This window comes from Microdochium trichocladiopsis (assembly GCF_020744255.1).
Source record: "Microdochium trichocladiopsis strain MPI-CAGE-CH-0230 chromosome Unknown B0I36scaffold_1, whole genome shotgun sequence".
NCBI lineage: Eukaryota > Fungi > Ascomycota > Sordariomycetes > Xylariales > Microdochiaceae > Microdochium > Microdochium trichocladiopsis.
This window is the reverse complement of record NW_025763544.1, coordinates 3,725,397-3,750,494: the sequence shown is the minus strand read 5'-3', so window position 1 is coordinate 3,750,494 and position 25,098 is coordinate 3,725,397. Positions and strand designations below refer to the sequence as shown.

Genomic DNA, 25,098 nt, shown 5'->3' with positions numbered 1-25,098 from the left:
CGTGGTTGCGGAAGTTGCCATACAAGTGAGACATGCACACAGGAACCTTAGTCAGATCCGGCGTGATGGGGTCCCCCCCCCCACGAGGATTGAGTGCATTGTCACATTCCAAACAAGCACAGGACCCCTTCTGGCCGGCTTCTGAGTTTGATTTTGATTCACTGGCTGGCGCGGAGAGAATCGCCCTGAAACAGGCCGATTTGTCAAGAGGGAAGAGAACCCTTCTCCGAGACCAGGAGGATACAGCCCGTTGGCTCATAATGCACGCATGTCATACGAGGAGCACATTCCAGTTCCATGGCCGGTGCTCCCCCAGCCATGCTGAGCCACTGTGCTGTAGCGGACTGGATTGGAATCTGAGAAGTGATGAGCTGCTTGAGCACTGTTTTGTTCCATTACTCACACCTCGACATGTTAGCTGGTCCGTCGGCATGGTGATTAGTACCTATGAACAACCTAGGGAGCAGGTGGCCCTCGAGAAACTGTCACGGAACAGTCCGCCGCACGTGTAATTGTGAGGCCCTTGTCTCAGATTGGTCTGGACCGTGACAGCAGCTGCCATATGCGCATGCTTTCGGCATTGTTTCTCAGTTGCGAGAACGAAGCTTGGCCATTGGCGGCCGTCAATCGCAGCCACATTGCCTGACCCCCACGTACTTGACCTTCAAAGTAGAATCAGTACCGGGTGAGTCGTTATGCAATATCACGGCTCGGTACCAGGCCCACGGTAGAGTGGCTTGCTGCAAGCATGCAGGCACCCGGAAGCCAGAAGGCAACGCCTGGCCGCCCGCAATGGCACGCCTCTGCTTGGGAGGCATGTCTGCACACCGGCAAGGACTACCACAGTGCCAAAGGGCTCGAGTTTGTGGTCGGCGGTGTGAGGTCGGTGCAGCAATGCGCAAGGAGCGTATTGTGGCGTGTGGCCAGCCGGAGTCGGGCCCGGAGAGCGGCGGAGCACGGCAGGCCGGAAGCTCCGGTCAGCAGCCGGCATTAGCTTGCTGGTACCTGCACCGACCCCGGCTGCCCGGCCTGGAATTCCTGGGTTGCGGATCCACCGCCGTGAAAGAATGCCCTTGACCGATATTACTTGACCGCTCGGTGCTCGCTTGTGGTTTCCGGGGGGTGTCCATCTGACGGAGCATGAAGTGATGTCCACCAGACTGGGTGGTGCAGGGCGTGCGCAAGGGGGAACGGTCTGTCCCCAGCCGCGCTACGGCCTGGACATTCCACGACATTCCTTGAATGTTGGTGGAAGCCAGCAATGTTTGGCGACCACGTGTCGGCGCCGGCCCCGCTTCCGGGCGGGCCTGCTACCCGCCCGTGTCACAGCCTGGCGAATTTCTCTCTCCCTTGCCGGCACAGGGCTGCCTGGTCTCCCTTGCGATTTGGGCATGTCCGGGGGACTGATAACGGCTGTACCTTCTTGGACGGGGTGCGTTGGCCGTCGTGGTGGCCCCCCGGGCCCGGGGTATCGTGAGAGCGCACCGGTACAAGCCATGACAAATATCGTGAGGTCTCACGGTGAAGATGTCTGGTGGAGCAAGCCTGTCCTCCAGGCATTGCCCTGTCGCTTCCAGCCTACCGCCCTGGGTCTCTGGGCTGGGCTGGCTGCGTCAATGTTTGCAAATAGCCGCAAGCACGACCCGCTCGTGGCTTCCAAATGCTCGCACAAGCCGCTCCAGCTGTCAAGCCCTGTGGATCTTTGTCCGCGACAGGTACCATATCCAGATGCAGGAACTGCTCCGCAGCCCATTCACAATGCGGATGCTAATGTGAGACCATCCGCGCCTCTCTCGCTGGGCGGCCGAGCCGAGCGCCGACAGGGCAAGACATCTGAAGAAACACGACCGTGCAAGACACTCACTCCTGCAAGTCGATTGCTCCGTTGCGGCCATTTTGGCTCCATCTCCCAGCTTGCTCAGAAGCAACACAGTTCAGAGCACCACCGTCCGTCCACACGTCAGCGAACTTGTCTACGACGGGGCCAATATCGCCTCCATATCATGATCCAGTAACTCCATCACCGGTGCATGTATTTGCCTACTCCAACGCCCAAGCCATTTCTGGCAGCCTCTCGCTACCGCTACGCCCGCTTCGAGCACTCTCACCCCCAGAGGTGTGCAGTGCAGGCTGGATATGTGGCTTTTCACCGCCTCGAGAGCCAATCCCGTCGTCCATTCACCGCCGACCGTCTACCAGCCCCAAGCTGTCAAGAATGTCGGGTTAGCAGCCCACTGCCCAGTGTCAACAAAGGAGAGGCTCCCCGGACACCATTGAGGCTGAAGGGGCACAGTGCCTCCGTCACCAACAGACCTCATGAGCAAGCACGAGCTGCAGATTCTCAGCTGTGGAGGTGCGGCACGATCCCTTCCCTCAACCGTGGTGGAGTTGGATTGAAAGTCCACCACCCCAAAGCGTTCTCTGTGGATCGCTATTGCAATCTGCTATTAACCTTGTGAACGGGACGGTGACGGTCGACAGATTAACGTGAGCGGAAAGCGGTCACCTCGTGGCGTGTGAGGCACAGGACAAGGGCATCAATCACGCTTGGACGAGCAAAGACCACCTCCGGCAACAACGACTCAACGAAATCTCTGCCGTAGACTCTGCTCTCCCTGTACAGCAGATTAACTGGTCAGAGCTTCGTGGCAGAGCGTCTCGAGGCACGCCTGCTCTTCTACCTTGGAGCATACGCAAGCCTTTACTAACAGAATGATGATGACTGTGTCAAGAGGGTTTGCGAATGAGCCCTTCAAACAGTGGTGGAGACCAGGCAGCGCGCCGCATTCAGACAGTGTATGAGATCCTGAAGTCCTGTCCCAGCGCAGGCTGAGTCATCCAAGGGTACCTAGGTACATTACGGCATCAGCCCCTGGGCACAGGAGCGTGCAAGGTACCACCACAAGCTGTCCTCGCAAAGACGCCGCCACACTGGGGCCATCATCCGTGCGTGTACCTGATTTGGGCGTGCGAGGGACCTTTCTCACTGGAATGTGCGTGTCGGAGACGAAAAATCTCATGTAACCCGGGACAGAGACAACGCAACCGAAGAAATTTCTTCAACAATACGACCTTCCCGCAGAGTAAACATCTTGAGTGTATGCAGTCAGCCGGCAAAAGACCTCCGAAGCGAAAGATCGCCAAACCAAAAAAGAAAAAGAAAAAGAGGCGTTCCCCCCCACGTCGTCCAAGACATTGTTTGAAATCGGCGATGCCGTACAGCATCACCATCAGCACAAGCAAACTTTTTCACATCTAGCATCCCTTGATGCCACAGTGCACATGAAGGATTTTCCCCTCGGATGCATCGTGAGAAGGGGCCATCAACGGAGATTGGTCATATGCCGACGGGCTGTTGCATTAGAGGAAGACATGCCTATGCGTGCACGCCCAAGGAGTTGGGCGCCAACGTGGATGAGCAGAGCGCCCTCAAGATATGTTTGCACGCCCAACTGCGTGCTGCAAACGTAATAGCGTCGCGGAGCCAAGTCTGAAGTGGCCCGTGTCTGGACATACATCAGCAGGACACGCCTGCTCGGCACGGCATGGGATGCCGGATACACATGGCATGTTGCTGGAAATGTCGATTCTGGGTAAGTATCGCACCATCGCGCCCTGCGAGTGTTGTCGGCTGCAGGAGGGGTGCGAGCTGGCGCGTCCGAAGGAACTAGCGAAAGCGTAGTAAGGCAGCGCTGCGCTTGATGGCTTTTGATGACAGAGAATGCCCAGCGAGGGCGGCGAGCCGCTCACCTGCGTGCGCCGACAAGCAGTGTTAGGCGCAAATCCTCCCCGCGAGCGACAAACCAGCGAATCCAAAAGCAAAGTGTGACCACCATGGGCGACTATACCACCGCTTAGACTTGACGCCAATGCTGGCGCGGGCGACGTGCCGACGTGGTTCTGGGCAGCTGGTACATGATGGGACGAAGAATGTTGAGCTCCAACGGACTTGGCCTTAGCCTGCAGCCCGTCAAACTCTGTCTTGCGGGCGTACCCGCACCCACCTCTGTCAGCCATTGACGAATCACGGGGCAGCTCAACGGCGAGTGCCTGCGTGGCTGGCGAGCCAGATTGGCTGGCCCGTTGTCCCGTGGGGATGGTCCTGCACTAACGATGCAGCGCGCGAACGCACAACCTTAACACTAGGTCGTCAATAGTCGCCGTTCTTGATGGCTAGGATGGTGGTGTGGAGGGCACAGCGGAAAACCTTGCATTCAAGTGCTCATGACTCTGTGACGGCACCAGACCGTTGGCTTTTTTTTTCTCCCCAACCCGTTCCTTGCCAGCGGCAGAGCCAAGGTAGCGTGCGGCGGCAAAGACTGAAGCAGAATACATGTCGTGCATGAGGAAACCCTTGACCAAGATCCCGAGGTTATGCAGGATGCCGCCATCCTGCGCATCCCTCCGGAAACATGCGAAGTACCCAGATTGACGGCAACGTTGTCTCGGTTTCGGGCCCAGTGTCGGGCTGTCTGGCCTGTCGTACAATTGCAGGGTCGAGACAGACAAAGCGGCGATGCGTGCCTGCTCTGCACATTGATTGCGAAAAGTTCCTCGCGCCGCACCGGAACCTCCTCGCCGGGGTCCCAGACATTGATTTGTCGGCCGCGCAGGGAACATCCAACGAGACTTCCAAAGGGATCTAATGGTCCCTGGACGGATCCTGCCTTCCTTCCCTGGTACCAGCAAGCGAAAACCTAATCGTGATTGTGTCTGCGACAGCACCTTGGAACGAAGCAGGCAGGGCCCCTGCACGGTACTGCCGAGTGATGGCGCGATTTGTTTTTTGGTTTTGGACATCTGTCAACTGCTGTAAGGCAATCACTGGTGCTTGGTTTCGTGGAACCGAGTGTTTTCTTCACGGTCCTCAAGCCCGGTCTCGGAATGCAAATGCCTGGGTGACGACGAACCAGCAAGTGCTGCGGGAGCTGTTACCTGACGAGATTGTGTGCAGCCCAAGGTTTGTTGGCCCTGAAGTTTCCGAATGCATGGCCAGGCCAGCCCAACTGCTGTCATTCGACAAGCGTTGCGCAAAACGTCTGTGGATCCCACGAGCACCACACGATGCCAAAAGTGGCAAGATCATGGGGTGACAAGCGGCGAGTGCGCAAGTTGAGCTTACCCCAGACAGCGTCTACAGTAAATGCCGTCAGGACGACGTAGGTGCCCACGATAGCGGAGTCGCCGCCTGGACAGACAGGCCACGCCGGTGCAGGAGAAATGCCCGCGAGCCATGGTCGACCCAAGACCAGACCAGCAAGAATATGGAGAAGGGTGGGAACGGCCCCGGCTTTCGCTGCCCGGGCCTGGACTGGAGCCGCCCCTGTTGACCTGCCGGGCCCCGGGCGGGGACGAGCCGGATCCGCGATTTGTCTCGCAAGGGACACTTCGGCAGAGGTGTGCGAAAAATAACTTAGCGTACGCTACGCTAGGCAGGCACAGTGCCTCATGCACCGATGCGCTGTGCGGCAGTGGGGGCCATTTGTTTCCAACAGCCACACCCCTTTGGCCCCCGAACCGTGGCTAAGGCGTATATCGCGGCACTGTGTGGCTCAACGAGACGCCCTTTTCCTCGCCATTGCGTCATCCGCAATGCACACAATCCCATGGCCGCCCGTGCCCAAATTCGGTGCGGCCCGCTTACTGCGACAGCAGCACTGTCCCGTGCACACAGTACCGGCCTGCGGTTTTGGTGGTGCAGCATGCGTCTCACCCCAAGTCACCTCCGAACCAAGCAAGGCCTTGGGCAGCGGGTGCGCAGATCTCTCGTACGAGAAACCTGCCACAAACAGGGCACGATTCACGCCGCAGAGCGTCGCGTGCGCCCACCACGTCGTCCTTTGAAAGAGACGTACGTGATGAGGTCTTGATGATCTGATGCTCTTGCACCACCTGTCGCTGCACCCATCACATCAGTCCTCAACAACTGGTGGCGAGGACGGCCAAGAGTCCCGCTGTGGCTCGGATGTTTTAGGCCACGGCCGATGCGAGCTATGAAATGAAATTGGTGCGGGCGAAACAGAAGAAAAAAAGAACACATCCACCGGCCACCTTACGCACGCATCATTCCACTGTCATCACTGCTAGTCCCTTGCATGCTTACTCTGTGGGCTGCTCATGGTAGGTACCGCCAGCACAGTAGCCAGCCGGGTGGATCTTGACAACGACGGCGACGGCGACGACGACCAGTGAGGGCCGCCACTGGTCGCCGACGTCATCATCGCAAGACAGAGAAACCCACTTGCGAGACTCGTTTCACGATCACGAGCCTTGTGAAAAATCCATACGCAAGGGCTCCATCCATATGAGTAAAAATGCCAGAAGAAAAAGCTTTTGCCATGATGACTCCGCTTCCAGGGTCCCATCGAAAACCATGGAACGCCATTCTCCTTCTCTGATCCCGGCGAGGCTGTGGACAGAATAAACCGGACAATGTAGATCCATGCTGTACAGCACCTGTCCGGTTTATTCTGTCCACAGCCTCGCCCGGAACGAACGAACTTGCCGGACGCGATCCAGGAACGAGCCGCTGTGGACAAGCCAGGTTTTTTTTTCATTCTCCCCTTCCTATTGCCCATTGTACTGTGCCGTACGGGAAGGAAATAGTGGTCCCCGCCGGGCTCCCTTGGAAAAGCCTTGCAACCCCAGATCGCCGTGCCAAATCGGCGATTCGTCCGCCCTGATCGTGCTAGTGTACGGTGGTAGTGGCCTCCCGAGGGGACGACGCGGCAAGTGGCGCATGAATATTTTCTGCACACGCTCGTGCCTGTTTGAGAAAACGACGGTGGACGGGGAGCAGACAGGGGCAACTCTGCACACTACTCCGTAACTGGGCACTGCAAACTGGTTCCATCTCCCGCAGACACACGGACGGACAAGATGATTTGGAAGATGGAAAATCACAAAATAACAGGGAGGGGCCGTTGATCGTACCTAAAACATGGCCCCCATCCCGACCGTCTCGGCTCCGTCGACCGAGCGAGTGGAAGCGATTCTGGGACTGCGCCATGTGATTGCTGCCGGACGCATCCACGCTAAGCCTACTTTTTGCACAAAGGTACATAGTATGTACAGAATGCGTGGAACTGGGGGTTTTCCCTTCTTCTCCAGGCTCTCAAGATCCTGTTTTGCAGGGTGCTTTCGGAGGGCTGGTACCTGGCCAGATCTTCCGATCCGTCCTGTATGCACACGGCCCGCGATTGATGCTAGCGTCAGGCACATGTGTCAAAAGGTGTACATCAAAATGTGCCTCAACCAATCAATACTGATTTGAGTGCCTGTCGTCGAAAAACACGTATTGCGACGAGATTCTTGGTCTTGGATGATGAACCTTGCTTGCTTGCCCACGAAAACTCTTGCCGTCGACGACAGTTGGGCAGGCAAACACGACATGCCATGACATGACATGGACAGGTCTCGGCCGGCGGGCCTTGGTGTGTGTACCTAGGTACCCAGTCGACGACGCGAAGCAAGTGCTGACGTATTCTCCGCTCATTGTTCCCATTTCCCGAAGATCAGCAGCAGCAGAAGCTCTGGTTGATGGGTGTAGTGGGGATGACTTGTTTCACAATTGATTGATTAAGTACGTGGCTCCAGTACATTTGTCGTTTTGTTGTTTCTTGGTTGATGCATGCACACTCTTTAAACCCGAGGGGGAGAACGAGAACCCACAGACCCGTTCTGAGACACGGATGTGACGTACCTCGGCAGAAAAGTCGACGACACCCGACGACGTAATGAGGCCATGTTTGACAACGGAACCGACCCGCCTCCGTAATTTGACAATGTGGAGTCCCATTGTTTCGTCGTCGCAAGGCAGAGAGTGTCGAATGTGTGCGAAACATACGACAACGACACAGGTACATTCCATCTTTCGCCTGGCCTGGCTGTACCGGCATTGCATTGCATGCAGCAACTAGAGACCGTTGACCCGTGTGTTCTTTTCTTTTCTTTTCGTCAATTTTTTCTCGTCAATCCGTTCACGATGCAAGAAATACGGGACACACCCGTTGCCTCGAACCCGGTGAGAGCCAGCGCGTGGGGGTTCCGCCTGAAATGTCTCACACAACTGGTTCTTCCTCGCGCCCGAGACAAAGAAATCTCAGGAGATCGCAAGACAAAGTGAGAAACCACTTTTTTTCTTTTCTCGGGAAAGTATGCACCAAGCAGCGCGTCATTCCTGAAGAATGTACCAGCCCTCTGAAAAAGTCAAAGTTTTGTCCCAGCCAGCCACCGGCCAGGCACCCGGAAACTTTACTGAGGTCAGGTACGCACCACACCCTCAGTTTTGTTTTAACCTTTCGTGCCTGGTTTCACATTCTTGCTAGATCGAGTATGTCTTGGCCGCGAGGGATGGAAGAAAAAACCTTTTCCTTCTAAAAGTTCTGTTTCCCTTCTTTGAAGGCCATTGTGAGATCTTTTTCGGGTATTGAGTTGTGTCACTTTTTTCTGTGTAGTCTGTCCCCTCGTATTGTCTGCATTCAGGCAATGCCCCCCCCCCCCCCGGGCCGCGGATGAGAAATAACACGACGACAGTCTCACAACACGCACAAAATGTTGGGAGTCTATTCCCGCGGCTACCCCCCACTCTGCCACTGCCAGCACTCAAAGTGACTTTAGCTGCACAAAGCGAAAAAAGGGGAATAAAAGTTCGAATGTACTTTGCGCTTTGGCACATTGACACAACCGGCCGCGGAAGCAGGCAGTTTCCGCACGCAACAAAGCGGCGCGCGCATACCAGCGGCCAGGCACGGGGAATACGTTCGGTGTGGAAAGGGGGGGGGGTCCCACCTGACACCACCACACCGAGCAAAGTAGACACGGCCGTGGCTAGGAGCAGCATTGGGCAATGGCTGGGACCACGGGCAGCTTTTCTGTGTGTGTATGTGTGTGTGCTAATGCAGCCAAGTGGCTTCGGACCACTCCAGAACCGGCTCTAGCTGGCTGGGTAAGGCTGTTGTTGTTATTGTTGCTGTTGTCTGCTTGTGGCAGCGCAAATGACAGCAGCCCTCTTGCTAGCCTTTTTTCTCAAACGTCACCATCGCATCAACGAAGACCAGACGCACGCGCATGCATGTCATGCATAAATATGCAGCGGCGGCAAAGCAAAGCAAACACGAACTCTCTCTCTCAACAGCAGGAGGTGCTGGCCCCAGGGAGGGAGCCATGAGCAAACTTTGATGCTTGCGAGGCAACGCCACCACCACCACGACGGTACCTCGCAGAAAAGATCTCTGGCATGGTGTTCGTTGGGTTGGTTGGTTGGTTGGTTGGTTGGACCCTGATCCTCGCATCCCGCACCGCCCTCCGTCGTCCCCTTGCCCTTGGGCTTTTGCCAGGACGGGCCGAGAGGCTGACCCTTCCCTGGACGCATATACACACGAATAATTCTAGTGAGGAATAGCAAAATTGTGTGTATGGATGCGTGGCGCGTGAAACCAGGTCGACCGGGTTGGTCCCTGGCTGGGACCACGGCGCGGGAAGGGGGGCGGCTCGGGCAGATAGAGATTTGCATTTTAATTACCTACACACACTGCCTCCCTCGTATGGTGTGCCATGTAGTAATATGGTCATAGCCAACAGGAGTTAAGAGGGTCCACGCAGAGCCGCATGCTGCTGGGCAAGTGGCAGTCTTTTCCACATGCAGGTATGTAAGCATAGGTGGTGGGCGAGGAGCGAGCTTTTCCCATATGCCTTATCGACCAACATCCGAAGTTCCGCATCCGGGATCCGGCCTGACCTGACCTGTGACCAGTCGGGTCTGGGCTTCCAAACAACCTGTGCTGGCGGGGAGGGTTGCAACTGGGCCAGATGCTACTCCGGGGCACCTCCCCGGCTCTCCAGTTTTCAAGGTGGGAACAATTACAACAATGGTTGTTATGTGGTGTGTGTGTGTGGAATCCAGCACATCCATAGTGCAGGCAGTAGAGCTGCCTGCCTTACGCTAGCGTCACAGGACAAAAAAAAAGCTGGAGCCGAAAGCTGGCTGGCGCGTGGTGGGCAGTGGAGCTCAACTCAGCTCCCAAAGCACAGAGTGGGTGGATGGCTCAACCCGGCGAGCGGGTGGGACCGCCAAGTAGTGTGTGGTATGGATCAGGATGTGTGGTTTTGTTTTGGCAAGCAGAGCCTCGAGGGCGACTTTTCTCGGCCGATCACCAGGCTGTGAAGACTTTTTTTCCTCCTTCGCTATTGCTGGTGTGTGTGTGCCCGAGGATTCCAGGCCGGCCTGGCTCGAAAACAAACAACCCGAGGCTGCACGCCCTATTCGCCCGCCAGGCGGTACCTGGTGTCAATCAGAGAAAACCTTAAAACAAGTTTATCAGCGGCGACGTGTGACTCTTCCCGCCCTTGGCGCCAGGCTCCGCCGCGCTCCGATCGGACTCGCCCGTGGGACCCTGTGGGCCAATCACTCTCCATTGGCGCCATACCAAACCGCCCATACTTTATATCTTACAGCTAACTTCGCATTGGGGGGGCAATCTACACGAAAGGGGGACAACAACAACGACGACGATTCCAGGCCGAGTAGTGGAGACAGACACATCAAAGTACTGCATGTGCTACACAGCACAAGCCCTCTCTCTCGAGTTTCAGCAGCGAGCGAGCGATCCCGGACCCCCCTTTCGTCGGACCACACCAGCACCAACAACGGCCCTCGGGATGGGATTGAGGCTCTGCGCGCCGCATAAGCTCTGGCTGGTGGCATCAGTAGCTAGCTAGTGCTTGCTAGGCACGCCTCGCACATACCAGCGCGCCCGCCCGCGCAAGCCTGCACGGTCCTGCAAGCATGGGATTGGCTTCATCAAGCGAAGGCGAATCACCATCGTTCCCTCCATCCTCTCAGGAACAGAGTTACCCGCCCGACGGCGGCGCGTGGTCGTAGCTCACGATGGCTGCGTACCAGACGACGCTACGCCCGATAGGTACGTACGTAGCGTACCTAACGTACCTCACACATGTCTGAGGACCTCCCAAAGGGTCCTGCGCCGATGAACGGGAGGGAGGAGGGCGGAGGTGGTCACCTCCCTCCGGCGAATGTTGTAAGTGACACTGGGGCGTCGCTTATTCTCTTTCGCAAGATAATTCAAGCTCGACAAGGAGTGCGCGATATGCTTCTCCACCCTATACTTGGCTGCCTTCGTTGGCTTGGGTCCAGATTATGGTGCAGGGTATCTTGTTCTTCATGGGAATTTTTAGACGAAAAAAAAAAAACAATCCCCTTTCTCCCTATCGCTTTCGCCGAGGAGTCTGCGGGAGAGGCGTGAGCTGAAAGAAGACCCTCAGGAGCTGAGCCGTATCTGTCCCGCCCGTGGAACGACAGGCAAGGGCTTGCTTGCTTGCTTGCTCCTATCCTGGTCCATGGCCAGCAGCCAGTGGATGTGGATTCCGGCGGACGGCGGCGCCGCCGGATTATGGGCCATGCCATGCCATGCCATGCCATGCCATGCCATGCCAGGTGGTCCGTCTGTCTGGCTGTCTGTCCTTGTCTGTGGTTTGCCCTCGGCCTCCCGGGGAAGTGAAGATGCTGTTCCGGCCGGAATGTGCCCACTTTCATGCTGCTGCTGCTGCTGTCTGCTGGTCTGTGTCCAAAACGAGGTTTCGAACTTTTTTCCCTCTCTCTTACTGTTGAGAAGTAGCGTGCGTGCAGTCTAACGGGTTTTTCTCCCTTGTCCTTTTTAGTAGTGGGTGCTGCTGTCCTTTCCTTTGGCAAGGGACGCGGCTTGATCCAAGCTTTTGGAGTCAAAAGGGAGGGGTCCATGTTCACGTACCACCCCAACAACAGAGACACATACAAAGCAGGGCAAGGGGACAGGAAGCAGGAAAATTTTCTTCAGCACAGGCAGAATGCTTGCTGAACCAACATCTTTTTCTTGAGGCTTGCTTGGTACGCAAAATCAAGGCGCATGGCATGGAAGGGGAAAAGTTTACATGTGTTTTGATGGGACCGATCCTGTGTGCAAAGGATCGCGCGATCGGATGTGACGTGTTCAGGAGTGTGACCCTTTTTTTTTTTTTGGCTCCCTCCTCTTGTATGCGCATTGATGATAGTGAGGCAGGCTAGTGTGGATCGTGGGCCACTTAGTGTCGCCCGTGGTCTCGACCTGCTGTGTGTCGGGGGGGCTTCAGAGGCATTGATTGCTGGGGGAAGCTCAAACGCTCGACAACGACATCGGCTCTTGGTGGGCCACCAACCAGTCACTGGGCGGGTCCCATGCCGACACTTCATGATCCGCCCGAATGGAGGATCAATGGCGTCTGGCACGGGGAACCATGGAGCAAGCATGCGCATCGCCGTAATGTTTTCATAAAGCAAAGAAGAAAGCGTTTGATGTGAGCGTCAAAAGTCTTGTATGTATTGTGGCGTGGCAGTGCCCTAGTATCTATGCAGAAGAATAGGTCTAAAGCGCAAAGGCAGTTGTGCCGTCAAAAGCTGAGACAAGGTGGTAGCTCAAGTTATCACAGCCAAAGGACCGTAATCCAAAGGCCAACCCGATGGGGTTCCTTCCTCGTTCTTCCTGGCCGAGTCCATTCTCGCCATCCTGTGTGATTTGTGGTATGCGATGCAGTGAATAGTGAAAGAAAAAGGGATATCTTTGTGCAACAAGTCGTAGTACAATAAAACCACGCCCCACGTCCGAGGGGCGTCCCATCGTGCGCCTGAGCCAAAAGTGGAAAAATCAAAAGCAAATAGTGTGAATGTTGAAACCCGTTATGCCCTGAAGGCCCCTTGAAACTTTTTTGGTGATGCTGTGCTCCGAGTAATGCCGCTTGTACAATAAGTGCACAGAGAGATAAAGTGTGCGTTGTTGAATGTTGGATTGGTGGTAGAAAGGTGTGGAGAGTCGTTGTTGGATCGCTGGTAAAGGAGGAAAAGGGGAGTTGTGTGTGTTTCGTGACGATTGGATGTTTTGTATGGGTCGTTATGGTGGTTGATCATGGTAGCAAAGGAGGCGCGGCCATCGAGGGCAGGCCCAGTCAAGGTCTGTCAGACCTAGTATGAGCGGCGGCGTTGGACGCGAGAGTGCTCAAACGAGCTCGCGTAGTCCCGGAGCTGTTTCCTCGCCTTGTCTGACAAGTTGTTCAAGTCGCTCGAGGTTGAGGACATGCTCTGCAAAGAGCAGAGGCTGCTGTGGGAGCTTGAGGGCGACAGCACGTGGGTTGACGAGGTTTGTGATTGCCTGGCGGCGGCCTGACCGTTGGTGTAGTCAAAGCTAGGCGCGAGGTAGACCTTGGACTGCGACTTTGAAGACCAGATGGGAGTGGAGGCCGAGTATGGGGAAGGCGAGCACTTCTCAAAGTCGGAAAGGCGGCAGGACTCGGAGCAGTAGGTTGTGCCCTCTGTTTGCCTGTCGCAGGCCAGGCAGAACTGGTGCTCCCAGGCAAGGTCGGCAGACATGATGAAGTGCGGTGGGTGTTTGAACGTGGTACAAAGTCCTTGGGGCAGCCTGTAAGCTGTCCGATGTCGTTGTCGACAAAGTCAAGAACGAGCCTGGAGGAAGTAAGCCTGGTTGGTGGTGGTGGTTGGTGGTTGCTGTGTGTGTTGTGTGTGCGAACGCAAGTGTCGGGAGTCTTGACTTTGGAAGAGCACGAAGCCAGAGCTGCTTTGGGCTGGAGTTGGACGGTGGTGAGGTTTGAAGTCTGGAAGAGAGTGTCGAGAGAGGCGGGCAGAGCAGGAGTCAAATATGGAGGAGGAACGAGGAGGGATTGATAAGTGCACGGAGCGGGCGCAGTATGCGCAGATCCCCTGTGGAGGTGGGCGAAGGTACAAGAGTGGTGCATTCTTGCGTGCACAGGTACCTGCTGCCTGTACAGTCATACGTGGGTCCATTCTGCCCAGCGAGGTGCACCAACCCATGGGCAGGCTCTGCTGGCCCTGTACGTATTCTCCGGCAGGTCTAGCGTCATCTTGCCAGTGGGGACGCCCAACTGAGATGGGGGGCGTGCCTCGAGTGAGCGAGCGAGCAAGAGTGAGTGGGTGAGCACCCCCTCCCCAACGCCGCCCCGGCCCTGTGACCTCCCACTGTGCAGCCATCACCATGACGGCTGGCCTTAAGGGGGCGTGGGCCGAGGAGGATTGGAGCTGCTGGCTAAGACACTGACTGGCCCCTGTTCTTCCTCTTGGCTTGGTCGTGCTCACAGCCAGCCAGCCAAGGCACGCACTCGTGCGCCTTCACGTCGTACACAGAGTGCTCGCACAGGTGGGTGTGTGCTTACGACGTGCGCCCCCCGTGGCTCTCCCCTGGCACCATTGTGGCCTGCCTGCCTGCCTGCCTTGGGTCTGCTCGAACTGTGCTGATCGTCCTTGGCGCCCCGGTACAGCCTCGCTGGGCCATTGGCGAAGTCCTATCCGTGAAACCATTCTTTTGTTCCTGGACGGTGTACTTTGGACTCTCCCTCGAGCAAAGCAACAAGCCCGTTGCCGGCAGGACGTGTGAGTCTTTGAAACCGCGCTTCCGAGGTGGGCCGCTCCGGTGCGAATGGTGCGATGTGGTGTGCTCTTTCGCCATTGTCGCAATCGGGGCACAATCTGGAGTGCCCGGCACTAGCGAGCGCTCTCGCCCGGGACTTGACGGTTGCCAGCAGATTTTTTGACTTCCCCCCGGGCTGCGCGGGCGCCAGTGTCCAGATCGTTCTTTGCGGGCCTCCCCCCATGGCCTTGTCGCTTATTCTCTCGCCCAGCTGAACTCTTCCCTTCTCGCCCGCCACGGGGCACAGATAGCCTCGAAATGTGCAGCCCAGATCGAAGGAAAAAAATTGTTGTCAGCGCCAAGCGCAGCCAGGAGGAGATAGAGAGGGCAAGCCCTGCCTCAAGGAGGACAAGCCCGGGCGGCCTCGCCATTGCTGCTGCCCAAACCGATGGTGGCCCACATCCCACATCTGGTCGTCCGCCTGCGTGCTGAAGTCTCGTCGTGCATGAGCTGAGCATGTTCCCCAGAAAGGGGACTCGAGAAAGCAGTGCCTGGCTGCCAAGGGCTCAAGTGGGCTGGCTAACAGGCCATTGTCGCCCGTCGAGCGATCATGGAGCAGCAGGTGTCCACTCTGTGCTTTCCTGGTCGCGGGAACTGGGGCTCGCCCCGCTCGCCGGCAGCCGGCGAGAGACGGAGCCACGGCCATTGATGATCCACCACCACCTGCAGTGATTCACCATTCCCGCAATGACAGCTTCGACCCCGTGATCGCAGCGCACATCATCACTTGACAACTCGGCGCCAACGGACTCCCCCGCACAGTCTGGTAGTTGCTTCGTCGACGACCGTTTCGGCATACGCAGGAGAGTCCCGAGGGGTTCTTGGCCGGAGAGTCTGGTGGTCATGCCACATCTGCCCCTCTGCCGAGACAAGACACCCTCTTCCTCCCTTCCTCAGGCCCGCCTGCGGTCGTGGCTAGCATCATTGATGCAAGCTGCAGCATTCAAAGCGACGGCTGGCACAACGGAGAGGGCACATTGGCTGAGCAAGGGCATGCATGCCACCCTCCCCAAGCCAGCTTGACGGCCATTCGCACAAAACCTCCTGCCGCCCACGGCGAATGCGATGCACAAGACCATGGGAATTATCCCCAGCTTCGATTCAGGACCCATGCAGACCTCCTGGAAGGGTCTGTACCCCTTATCAGGACCAGCTGCAGGTTGGACCAGCTCCAGCGCCGGTTGCGCCATGATAGATAGGTACGGCTCCGTCCATCTCCCCAGTATTGATCACCGGGCCGTGGCGGACTTGCCAGAGAGGCCTCGAGATTGACAATCAAGTCCGTGGGGGGCTCGTCGACCTACCTGCGCGGACCCCGGTCCATCCTCCACCATGCGGCTTGCTGGAATAGAGTACCGATATCAATCAAGTGGGCGCTTGCAGTATCACGACCATCTGCTCCAAGATGATGTGCATGACGGCATGGTCTTCGCAACAGTGGCGTGCTACCTGACGCCTTGGTGCGCCTTGGTTGCCCACAGACAGGTCATCTGAGCCCAGGAGATCCATCCCAAGACGGAATAGGGCCAAGGTTGGGGTTGGCAGCACCTCCTCAGCCGACCACATCCTTCCCCCACACGGCCGTTCCTATGCCTGCGCGGCGGCGTTGTGGGCTTGCAATCAGCAGCGCACGCTGTCTTGGGCTCTAGCTTATCTCTAGCCGCCATTAGCTTCCTGGTCATCTGGGGCGTCTATGCCGCCATCCATCGTGTCGACGTCGCTCCGTGTAGTGTCGACAGGTCCACTCTGGCTTATCGGCCCCAATCCTTGGTGAGACAATCTGTCGGCTTTGGCGTTTCACGCGGTAGAAAGCTCCTATAGTCGACGGCGTGATCTCCTGCCTGGCATCGATGCTCCACATCCCACGCCATCGCTTGGGCGTCAGGGCACGGCGTTCTGCACGGACACGCAATGATAGCAGATCTCTGCTGATCGTCTCATATGCCGAAGCTACATGATACGAGGAGGCACTGCCTGTCCGTTTCCTCCATGAACGGTCCTATCTGTGGACATGTGGACGACGGCGCGCCGGATAGTGTGGATGCTCTTCACGGCCGCGTGCCTTGCAGAACGAGCTAGGGAGCTGTCGCTCAGCACCAGTGCGGGAAGTTTGTCTTTGTGGAGGGGACCCTGACGGACAGGCCTGGCAAGTCCCCTCAAGCCCTCCCCTCTTGTCAACGCAATGCAATCTCTCGATGCGCTCGATGGAGCCAAGAGGGCCAGGGAGGCTTGGCTCACAGACTTTCTCCCACCAGGAAGTGAAAGGCACCCCTTCGTTGGCCTTATCGAAGCCACTCGCAACAAGCCACCACCCCGACTTTAAGATGGGAAAACGAAGGCCGTGGAGGGTGTCACCTGCAGCATCGAGTGTGGGGAAGGCCAATGAACGAACACATGGCTGCTCAATCCCCGGAAAAGCAGGATGGCTGACAGGCAACCACCCGAGACAGTATTGGCGGACGACGGGAGACCTGCATAAGAGCACCAGCGTCACCTGGAGCCCGTGTTTTGGTCGAGGCTGTCACAGACCAGGCGACTCACTGCAGGTTGGCGAACTGCACATCCGAGCAGCCCGATGCAAGAGGCGTCACGGCCGCCTCCGTGCATGGACTGCAGGTTTGGGTGTCGATAGCGCCCGGGTCCGCAAGGGATGCGCATGGAGGAGACCAGGGGCTCGTCTTTAATCTGGCGTCGTCGCTCTGTGCTCTCCATATCAGCAGGGGCCTGGCTGGCTGGCTGGCTGGCTGGCTGGCTTGCCCCTCGCAAAACAGCCCGAGATCTCCACAAGCACGCGGGAGGCCGTGCTTGCGACCAAGGATGCGGAGATGGGCGGCCCACCCTGGATTGCCCTCGAGCTAGACTCTTTCGGGTCCCCTCTGCATCACACGCCCGTGCACCAGGCGCACTCCAACCTCCAGCTCTCTCCGGGCCTCGCGAGCCACGGGCGAACCAACAATAGCCTCACTGGGCTTACGACACCCCCCGCCCGCCGCTCGTCTCTGCTCACGTACACATCTTGCCCGGGGTGGTCTCCTTGGCCACCGGGGATACCATCTTCCCCACGGAAAATCCGCCTGCATCTGCCATTGGGGGGTTTCGCCCGGGCAGTCTCGCGGACCGCCTTGCGTCGCCATCGAGCCCGCGGTCCCGAGACTAGACTGGTGTTTGCCAGCAGGTGCTACAAGCCGGCCAGCATGCCAAGCCAACAAGGCGAGCAGAATCTGCCTTATCCAACAGTGTCCTCACATCGGGCTTTCGGCGAAGCAGCATGTCGTGGGCTTCTTGTGCACGAGTCTCTTGCAGCATTAGATTGGCTGACCGAGAGAATAATCACTGTAGTCCAGCGACTAAGGGCCCGGGTGTTCCAGCTATTGACGACTAGCATCATCGGCTCGGCCGCACCCGTGCGGGGCTTGGCCCAGGCATATGTGCAATGCTCACGAACAGTTCGGGCGTATCGCGTGTCTGGACCAACCGTATCTCGTAGCCTGTCCAGGGCAGGGGTCTCTCCTACTGTTGAGATGCGATAGCTTGTGGCCTTCTCCACGGCCCAAGCCCTCGACGAGGTTTTGTGTAACCGTCAGAGACCAGCAAGTCGCAGCCCTGTCTTGTTGGTGTTTCCGGCGAGGCTCAAGCTGAAGCTATGCAAGAAACATGACGAGCAAAGCACCAGCGAGGCGCACATAGCCATCACACACCCTGGTTGAAGGCTTCACCTGCGACATTCATGTCGGGTCGAACCGCACGCGGCAGTCTCTTCTCTCCAGCACTCCGCGCGCAGCTAGCACAAATGATCGCCTGTGCTGGCTGGCATCCTGTCTGACGAGTCTGGCACTGGTTGTGCCTGCGACAACGCCTACACTGTCAAAGGGGGGCAATCTCAAAAGTTCGCTCGGCCAGCGCCTTGCTTCAGGCAGCCTGAAAGTGGACACGGTCATGAGCCAACCTATGCGATATGGTTCGCGGGTATCGACATGAGCATCATGCAGGCTCCCTCCAGCATGCCGTAGCACGCAGCGTGCGAGCCGGCTTCCGACCTTCCATTCTTCGCACTGGTTGTAGTGCTGCTCTGGACGGACAACCTTGCCTGCCTTCCTGGCCCGCGCTGCCCTCCCCTGCCCTGCCTGCACATTGAGCGAGTTGCCCGCCGTCCGTCTGCTACGCACAACGGGACGTGCACAAGGTCGACGAGGCCCTCTTTGCATATCCCTGCGGCATTCCACGGCAGGACCAAGCCCTCGTCATGCAGCTCAGGGACAGCAAGTCGTTGCCTCCTTTGCGACTAGTGCTCCATGTACCGGATGTTGTCCCCACGACTGCTTCCGACACGCATCCTGCGTTGGTTTTTCCAAGACAAGGCAGCACGATGCTGCATACGTCTGCGCCCTTGAAAGAGACGTATCATATTAGAGAACTCGCGTCTTCGTCGTCGTCGTACACAAAGAGGCAACAGTTGCCTGACGGAAGGGGCCGTCTCATAGCAGGAACTGCCGGCCATGGTTCCCCATCGTTTCTGCTGCTTAACCACACCATCATAACCACCGTCGCAGATCTGTTGAGCGCGCCGTGGTCTGTCATTGGCCCGTCACTTCGATATTTTGCATTGCTTTGTCACTTCTGTCGTGGCGCGCCATCCCTACTGCAAATCGCTCCCTGTCGGCGAACCCTCCTCCAGGGGAACATACCACACGTCGTCAAGCGTCTTCTGAGGCACGCCCCAGAGCCGTTGGGCGGTAATTGTGGCAAAAGCCGTTGCATTTCGCGCGGCATCCTCCGCAAATTGAAGAGGTGGTGGTGGTGGTGGTGGTGGGTCGTGCGCAAGCAAAACTGGCTTTTGATGGGTTATTTCTCCAAATCCTTATCCTCCAGTCAGTATGTATTGCGCTCGACCTCCTGCAACCCTATTGATCGATCCACCACCACGCCGCTCTCGTACGAATGCAACCCTGATCGGAGCTCATGGAACGGACAGCAAGGTTGAGGCGTGGTTGGAGAGAGGGGGGCGGGGGGGGAGAGAGAGAGAGTTGTATCTCGCTTCGCTCCACGGCGATCGCCGTTGATTAATGATACAGCTTCCCCATCCACCAAGGAATGCCTGATAAGTTCCTTTCAGGTCCCTTTAGCGGACGGTGGACAGGCGGACGGGCATTGGCCCTGAGCAAGGTGTCCTCAGGGCATGGCCAAAGCCTCCAAAGTTCCGCCTGGTTTCCTCGCTTTTAACTTAACCCCCTGCCGTCATATATTAGTCAACTATTGTCCTAAAGGTCTCGCGCAATTCGCTCCCGCGTCCCTTCGATTACTCTTCAAATTCTCGCGCGCAAGCCGCCAACGACAGAGCTTGACATCTCGCATTTCCCTCCGAGGGGACAGACGATCACGCAGCCTCGGCTGGCCAGGACTTCAGGCGCGCGCGCCCCGTGCCCCCAGACTCTCTAAGCTCCAAGAGCGAGTGCAATTGGTGCCGAAGCGCCCCCCCTTCCCGCCGCTGCAGGGTACTCCCACCCCCAAGCAGCAATGTAGGGGCAGTGTACTGTAGGTACTTACAGGTTGATCCATTGGGCGACAAGGATGCTGGTGTAATTCCCGTAACCCTGATCCTTGCCAGTTTCCTTTTCGGGCTTCTCTCGCCCGGGGGGGGAAGGGCACCCTTGCCCTCTTCCATCTCTGCTTGACGCTGCCCGGCCAGCCCCCTGGTGGTGGCACAACAGCACCAGCACTTGGGGGGCCATGATCAGCGAACGAGACCGCGCCATGGGCCATTTTAGCGGCGTCCACGACAGGCGCTAATTGGGCCTGACACGTTGGCTGCTGCAAGCCATGCAACTTGTCAAATAGAACGGGCGTCTGGGGCCCTAGGTTACCTAGTTCCGTTGGAATGCTGCAGCAGCGGTGCCGCGTGGCGGCGTGTCAAATGCTGGATGGAGGAGGCGAGGACAGGTCAGGCGAAGCCAGGCGAGGTTTGGGGTTGGATCGTCCATGATTAGTTTGGAGTGCACTTTGCACATCACATCTCCTCATACAACACGCATGCGTGCTTCTTCTGGCTTGCAGTAAGTACGTACGTACGTACGTGGTTGCTATGCAAGGTGGTGGTGGTGGTGGTCTGAGAAGTGATAGAGAATCCGAGCTCGCTGCTGCTAGCGCGCGGACAAGTCCCTGGAAGCGCGGGAGAATGCGAGCTCCAGAACCCGACTGCATTTCTCCTTGCCGGGGACGAGCAATTAAGTTTCAATATTTCTAATCACGCCCGCTTCGAAAAGCTCAAAAGTCAGACATCCCATCTCTCCTCGGGCATTGGGCGGAGGGCTGGAAGTTCCGTTCTCTCCGCACGGCCCGGGACGGAAAGACGTGGCCCCGTGGGGCTCTGCGGATGAGAAACTCTTGATTATGTGACCTGCTGCAATGAAATGCAAAAGTCTCAAAGGGGTCTGCGTGTCTCACTGCACAGCCCACGTGGCCGACCCTGCCCTGCCGGGGCGACCAAGCGGTTTCTCACCCTTCAATGGCTATTACTACGTCCATCTGTCTTAGACATTCATGCTGCCATCGCCGCTGACGAAAAACAAGAGCCGACGCGAGGGACATATTGAACTGGCGGAGCCTGGGATGGCGTCTTTCGACACGTCTGGACTCGAAACTGCGCGCGGGGGTTAAAGACACGAGACTGAGACAGGCTACGTATGGTCTGTTCTGCCAGGCCGTTCGCTAGTCTCTCAGGTGAACAGACGGCCAAGTCGCCCGCGGACCAAACCTTTGTGCTTGGCACCTGCTTACATCACCTTGCTGCTCCTTCTGGCGCTTGCTACTCAGAGGCCTCGGGATGGCGGGTGCCAGGCACGCGTCATCTGGCTTTTATTTTTAGCATACGGCGCCTACCTGTCAGCCAAACTCTACCATTGTCTGCGGACCTTTCGGCTTCCCAAGGTTTCGAGCTAATAATTCAACGGCGCTTCCGGGAATTGTGTACCTCTCGTCGACGGCACCAAATCAACGACAGACAGCAGCACAAGCAGCTTGGCGACCACAAGGGGCAGGGAATGCCATGTTTCCGTTGCTGATCGGCGTGGCTCGGTTGATTTCTCGGTCGTGTTTTGAGACACAGCAATCCGTCTTGCTCCGCTGTGGTCATGCCGTCATGGCGGCATGCAGGCACAATATGTCAAAGGCATCGGTAGTGTCGGGTTCCGTGCTACTCCTATCTAGATATTGCTGGCCGGATACTTTCGCACCCCAAAGGGTGTCGCGGCATGCAGCTTGCGTGTCGCAGAGTTGGGAGGTGGTCGTAGTTAAGGTCTTGTCTTTCTTTGACCAGGCACGTGTTTTGGCTGAGCAGGCTCTTGGCTTTCATCTGCTTTCTTATTCTCCTTCACCGATTTCCTTCAAAGCTGCATGTCTCAAGTTGTAAATCGAGCGGCCAATGACAGGTCTGTTGCAGCGCTCGGAGGTAAGACGCTGGACTAAACAAGGAAAAGGCAAAAGCGGCCGTGGCACGCAAAGCCCTGTCACTGACGGCCCTAGCTAAGATTCGGCCCCGGTCCTTGGTGGTGAGCAGTTCCCGCTGGTTGAAGGCATGTTCATGCAGCCGCATACTCTTTTGGCAAACCCACCGATGGCATCCTGTCAGTAGTCTGGGACCTAGGCCACGACGGCCCAATAAGCATCGGCGCCGGACTGGAATTGTCAGTGTGCAGGCCCAAGCTCATGCGCGCATGCAGGAACCAATGCGCCGCTCATTCCGTCTTCAGGCCCTGAGAGCCCATCATTTGGAAGCAATGTCATTTTGAGCCAGCCACAGACGCAGTATCCGGTTTCCTAATCCGGCAGCTTTCGGCCCTGTCTAGATCACGGCTGAACAGCCGTGGTCAAGCATCCGAATGTCATGGACTCCAGTGATTAACGAGGTCGTGGATTCGCAGTGCAGCTCAAAGCCACAATCTTTCGGCGTATCCGTCGTCATCGGCGGTCCAACAGGAAAGTGGAAACGGGACCCGGTTATCTCAAGGCCATGCCGCTTGCCCTGTCAATCGTAAGACCTGGGATGGTGCATGGGATCGCATGGCCCATGACTGAGAAGCCAAGCTGCTGGGTCGGCTGATGACGACCTCAATCCGGCCTTGGGTCTTATTCAGACCCCAATACGACCTCAAACCGAAAACGTCGCCCATGTGATCATGACTCTGGTCCAACCACCCAGGCAGTTATTATCGCCCGCGAACTCGCATTGTTCCGTGTCCCAGTGGCTTGGAAAGATAAGGACCGGGACGTTGCATGGCAGGTGGGCCGCCAGTACCACAGTTCTGGTTCTGAGTAAGATGGCCGTCTCACAGCAATTACTAACCAAGGATTACCGCCGAGGGGACGCGGCTGGCAAGCAAGATGCAAAGGCACTTTGGTGCAGGCTTGAGATGGCTCTACAGATCAGACCAATGTGATTTCAAAGCAACCTGTGCTAGGAAGCAGCAGCCTTGTTGCTGTGCGTGAGCAGGTGAGACAAGGTGATGCGCAACTGATAGAGCGGCATTGGCCCCTGGCTCGAGAAGATAGGCTCCACACCACTCAGAGAGACAAAGCCCACGTGCGTCACGGTAGACCAGACGGCGCCGAGTAGTTTCTGCCTCGTGGCAAAATGAGCCACACTGAGGTGGCCATGAATACCTTCAAGGTCGGCAGGGCAGCACATGCACAACCTCGACGGACGCCAGAGGTGCAACCCCACGGAAGTGGAAACTGTGCAAGGATGATGCCTGTCCAAGCCAGGCACGAAAGACAGCACGCAGCTGTGCGCCGCGAGATAATGAGATCGGCCGCTTCCAGTAAGACCGACGCGTATAGTGTTTGATAGTCCGCAAACTCCGAGGAGTTTAGCAGTGTTTCAAATAGAGATCTAGTTGACTTTGGGGCTCCTGGTGCCAAGCTCATGTAGACAGGTTGCTTGCCCGAAACCAATGCGTTGGCAGAACCATTGTTGGCTGCGCCAGCTTGGTTAGCTGTGATGAAGACGAACTTTTGTTCCCGCCTCAACTTGAAAGTGCCACTCTCCTCGAAGGCCTCGTCGTTGGTCCAGACATGCTGAAATGAGAAAAGTACCTAGCGGGAGCTCCGAATGGGCAATTTTGGCGGGCGAGGCTCCATGGCGACTTGCAACCCATTGACAATTTCGGAAAATGGACCAGGACGACGAGGAGGGGGTACGTGTAGCTCTCGAGAGCAGGGTGCCTGAGTGAGATTCTCCCGTCTATTCCCTGCTTGGAGATAGGGTACATGGGTCCCTGTCATGGACAGGCGTGGCCGACTAGAGCCAGCAGGGCTGGTGAGGGTAGCGATTGCCAGCCGAGACCGAGGCGTGCCAGCATCTGGTGCTGTGGTTTTGACTGTGCCGTCCGTGATATGTTGGCTGCTGAGGGCGAGTGCTTCAGACAGTCCCTGGCGATGAAGGGGGCCCTGCACTGCACGGAAGGTTTTGGCGGGTGATCTGACGTGGCAGGACCAGACCAGGCACAACTAGGCCTAATAGAGCAAGCCTCGCCCCATTGCCCAATCGCCGGCCTGCAACTTCCCCCGCGTTGCAACTGTCTCGCCGTCTCCACCTGCTCTGCGTCGTTGTGCCTCATCGCCTGCCTGCTTCTTCCTGCCCTGCCCTGCCCTGCCTCTTCAAAGTTCCTAGCTGGCTCACACCTCGTCGTCATTGTCTCCGCTGCTTCAGCCAACGGAGCATCCCTCGGAATCATCTCACAAGGCGGCGCTCGGCAGCATGAGATGGCTGCCACGATCCAAGAAGCCAGACAGAGCACGCTTTGGAATATCGCTCCACAGTGAAGGCAGGATGGTGACGCGAGCGGCAACCTTCCCGATCGAGATGATTTGCAGCTAAAGCTACCGGGACATGGTGGTTGAAATTGAACTGCTGAGATATTAGGTCTCGAATCCGGGTGGCTCTTGGGTGAGTTGCTCTCCAGCGTAGCGCCCAGGCAACCCTCCTTGTCGACCTGCCACATTCTCTTCATTGACTGCTTTCGGTTGTCCCTGCTTGGCACGACCGTTTTGCCATCATGCGGATGTCCAGTTCGAATGTTGGGACCAACTGGAGTAGAAGAGGAACTGCACTTTAATGAATGACCCTGCAGCAGGTCCGGGTGCCTGCGCATAGAGTGGTTCAGGACACGACTCCCAGTACGCAACTCTTCTGCCGACGCCAATCCAGTAGAGACGGCCCTGCCGACAGGGGATACGCCCAAGAGCTGGCCACGGGCGGGCTGCTGCCACTAGGAACATTGCGCTTCCTTGGCGGCTTGTTGGATGCAAAAACAAAAGGTCCAACAGAGAGCGCTTGAGTGCCACGTCGTGCCCGTTATGGCCAGCAGGTATCAGCCATTCAACCCTGTGGATTATCTCTGGCCATGCTTTGACAAGACTGGTAATTAGCGCGGACCAGCCTCAGCGTCACGCCGCGACTTCTACAGCCACCTGCACCAACGGCCAGCAAACCCGTGTCAGAAGCAAGTGACAGGGATGCCTGAGGCCTCACTGGGCTGACCTAATGGCGGCTTACCTTACCGACGAAGGTCGTTTTCCCGATCGGGCCAAACTGGCGAATGTGTGGTGCATGTCTCCCATGTCAGCTGAATGCATA

General features: G+C 57.2%; 9 protein-coding genes across 9 annotated transcripts; 6 read left to right on the top strand and 3 right to left on the bottom strand.

Annotated features, from left to right (window-relative positions):
• Positions 1-1,422: 1,422 nt before the first annotated feature.
• On the top strand, positions 1,423-2,015 carry B0I36DRAFT_391608 (uncharacterized protein; the record flags this gene model as incomplete). The annotated part of the gene is made up of 1 exon (XM_046161418.1): positions 1,423-2,015. The coding sequence occupies exon 1, from the start codon at positions 1,497-1,499 to the stop codon at positions 2,013-2,015; it is 519 nt and encodes a 172-aa protein (XP_046018830.1). The 5' UTR covers positions 1,423-1,496.
• Positions 2,016-4,085: 2,070 nt separating this feature from the next.
• Positions 4,086-4,911, bottom strand: B0I36DRAFT_311438 (uncharacterized protein; the record flags this gene model as incomplete). The annotated part of the gene is made up of 1 exon (XM_046152374.1): positions 4,086-4,911. A coding segment is annotated over exon 1 (578 nt), but the record flags the coding sequence as incomplete, so codon positions are not given.
• A 3,009-nt stretch (positions 4,912-7,920) lies between these two features.
• On the top strand, positions 7,921-9,387 carry B0I36DRAFT_427137 (uncharacterized protein; the record flags this gene model as incomplete). Its single annotated transcript, XM_046162416.1, has 3 exons — positions 7,921-8,266; positions 8,904-8,947; positions 9,191-9,387. Coding segments are annotated over exons 1-3 (450 nt in total), but the record flags the coding sequence as incomplete, so codon positions are not given.
• Positions 9,388-12,991: 3,604 nt separating this feature from the next.
• B0I36DRAFT_358032 (uncharacterized protein) lies at positions 12,992-13,396 on the bottom strand (the record flags this gene model as incomplete). Its single annotated transcript, XM_046157893.1, has 1 exon — positions 12,992-13,396. The coding sequence occupies one exon, from the start codon at positions 13,394-13,396 to the stop codon at positions 12,992-12,994; it is 405 nt and encodes a 134-aa protein (XP_046018827.1).
• Positions 13,397-15,533: 2,137 nt separating this feature from the next.
• Positions 15,534-16,289, top strand: B0I36DRAFT_344458 (uncharacterized protein; the record flags this gene model as incomplete). The annotated part of the gene is made up of 2 exons (XM_046156259.1): positions 15,534-15,667; positions 16,118-16,289. The coding sequence occupies 2 exons, from the start codon at positions 15,534-15,536 to the stop codon at positions 16,287-16,289; spliced, it is 306 nt and encodes a 101-aa protein (XP_046018826.1).
• Positions 16,290-16,588: 299 nt separating this feature from the next.
• On the top strand, positions 16,589-17,244 carry B0I36DRAFT_311430 (uncharacterized protein). Its single transcript, XM_046152373.1, has one exon. It carries the CDS (start codon positions 16,664-16,666, stop codon positions 17,150-17,152), a length of 489 nt encoding a protein of 162 aa, XP_046018825.1. The 5' UTR covers positions 16,589-16,663; the 3' UTR covers positions 17,153-17,244.
• A 3-nt stretch (positions 17,245-17,247) lies between these two features.
• On the top strand, positions 17,248-18,206 carry B0I36DRAFT_15154 (uncharacterized protein). Its single transcript, XM_046148523.1, has one exon. The coding sequence runs from the start codon at positions 17,294-17,296 to the stop codon at positions 17,996-17,998; it is 705 nt and encodes a 234-aa protein (XP_046018824.1). The 5' UTR covers positions 17,248-17,293; the 3' UTR covers positions 17,999-18,206.
• A 444-nt stretch (positions 18,207-18,650) lies between these two features.
• B0I36DRAFT_15147 (uncharacterized protein) lies at positions 18,651-19,547 on the top strand. Its single transcript, XM_046148521.1, has one exon. It carries the CDS (start codon positions 18,712-18,714, stop codon positions 19,447-19,449), a length of 738 nt encoding a protein of 245 aa, XP_046018823.1. The 5' UTR covers positions 18,651-18,711; the 3' UTR covers positions 19,450-19,547.
• A 3,893-nt stretch (positions 19,548-23,440) lies between these two features.
• Positions 23,441-24,253, bottom strand: B0I36DRAFT_311424 (uncharacterized protein). Its single transcript, XM_046152372.1, has one exon. It carries the CDS (start codon positions 24,194-24,196, stop codon positions 23,741-23,743), a length of 456 nt encoding a protein of 151 aa, XP_046018822.1. The 5' UTR covers positions 24,197-24,253; the 3' UTR covers positions 23,441-23,740.
• Between the last annotated feature and the right edge of the window lie 845 nt (positions 24,254-25,098).

Coding starts and splice junctions, on each gene's coding strand:
- B0I36DRAFT_311430 (XM_046152373.1), top strand. CDS start 16,664: ATGCGCTCGATGGAGCCAAGAGGGCCAGGGAGGCTTGGCTCACAGACT.
- B0I36DRAFT_15154 (XM_046148523.1), top strand. CDS start 17,294: ATGGGCGGCCCACCCTGGATTGCCCTCGAGCTAGACTCTTTCGGGTCC.
- B0I36DRAFT_15147 (XM_046148521.1), top strand. CDS start 18,712: ATGCAGCTCAGGGACAGCAAGTCGTTGCCTCCTTTGCGACTAGTGCTC.
- B0I36DRAFT_311424 (XM_046152372.1), bottom strand. CDS start 24,196: ATGATTCCGAGGGATGCTCCGTTGGCTGAAGCAGCGGAGACAATGACG.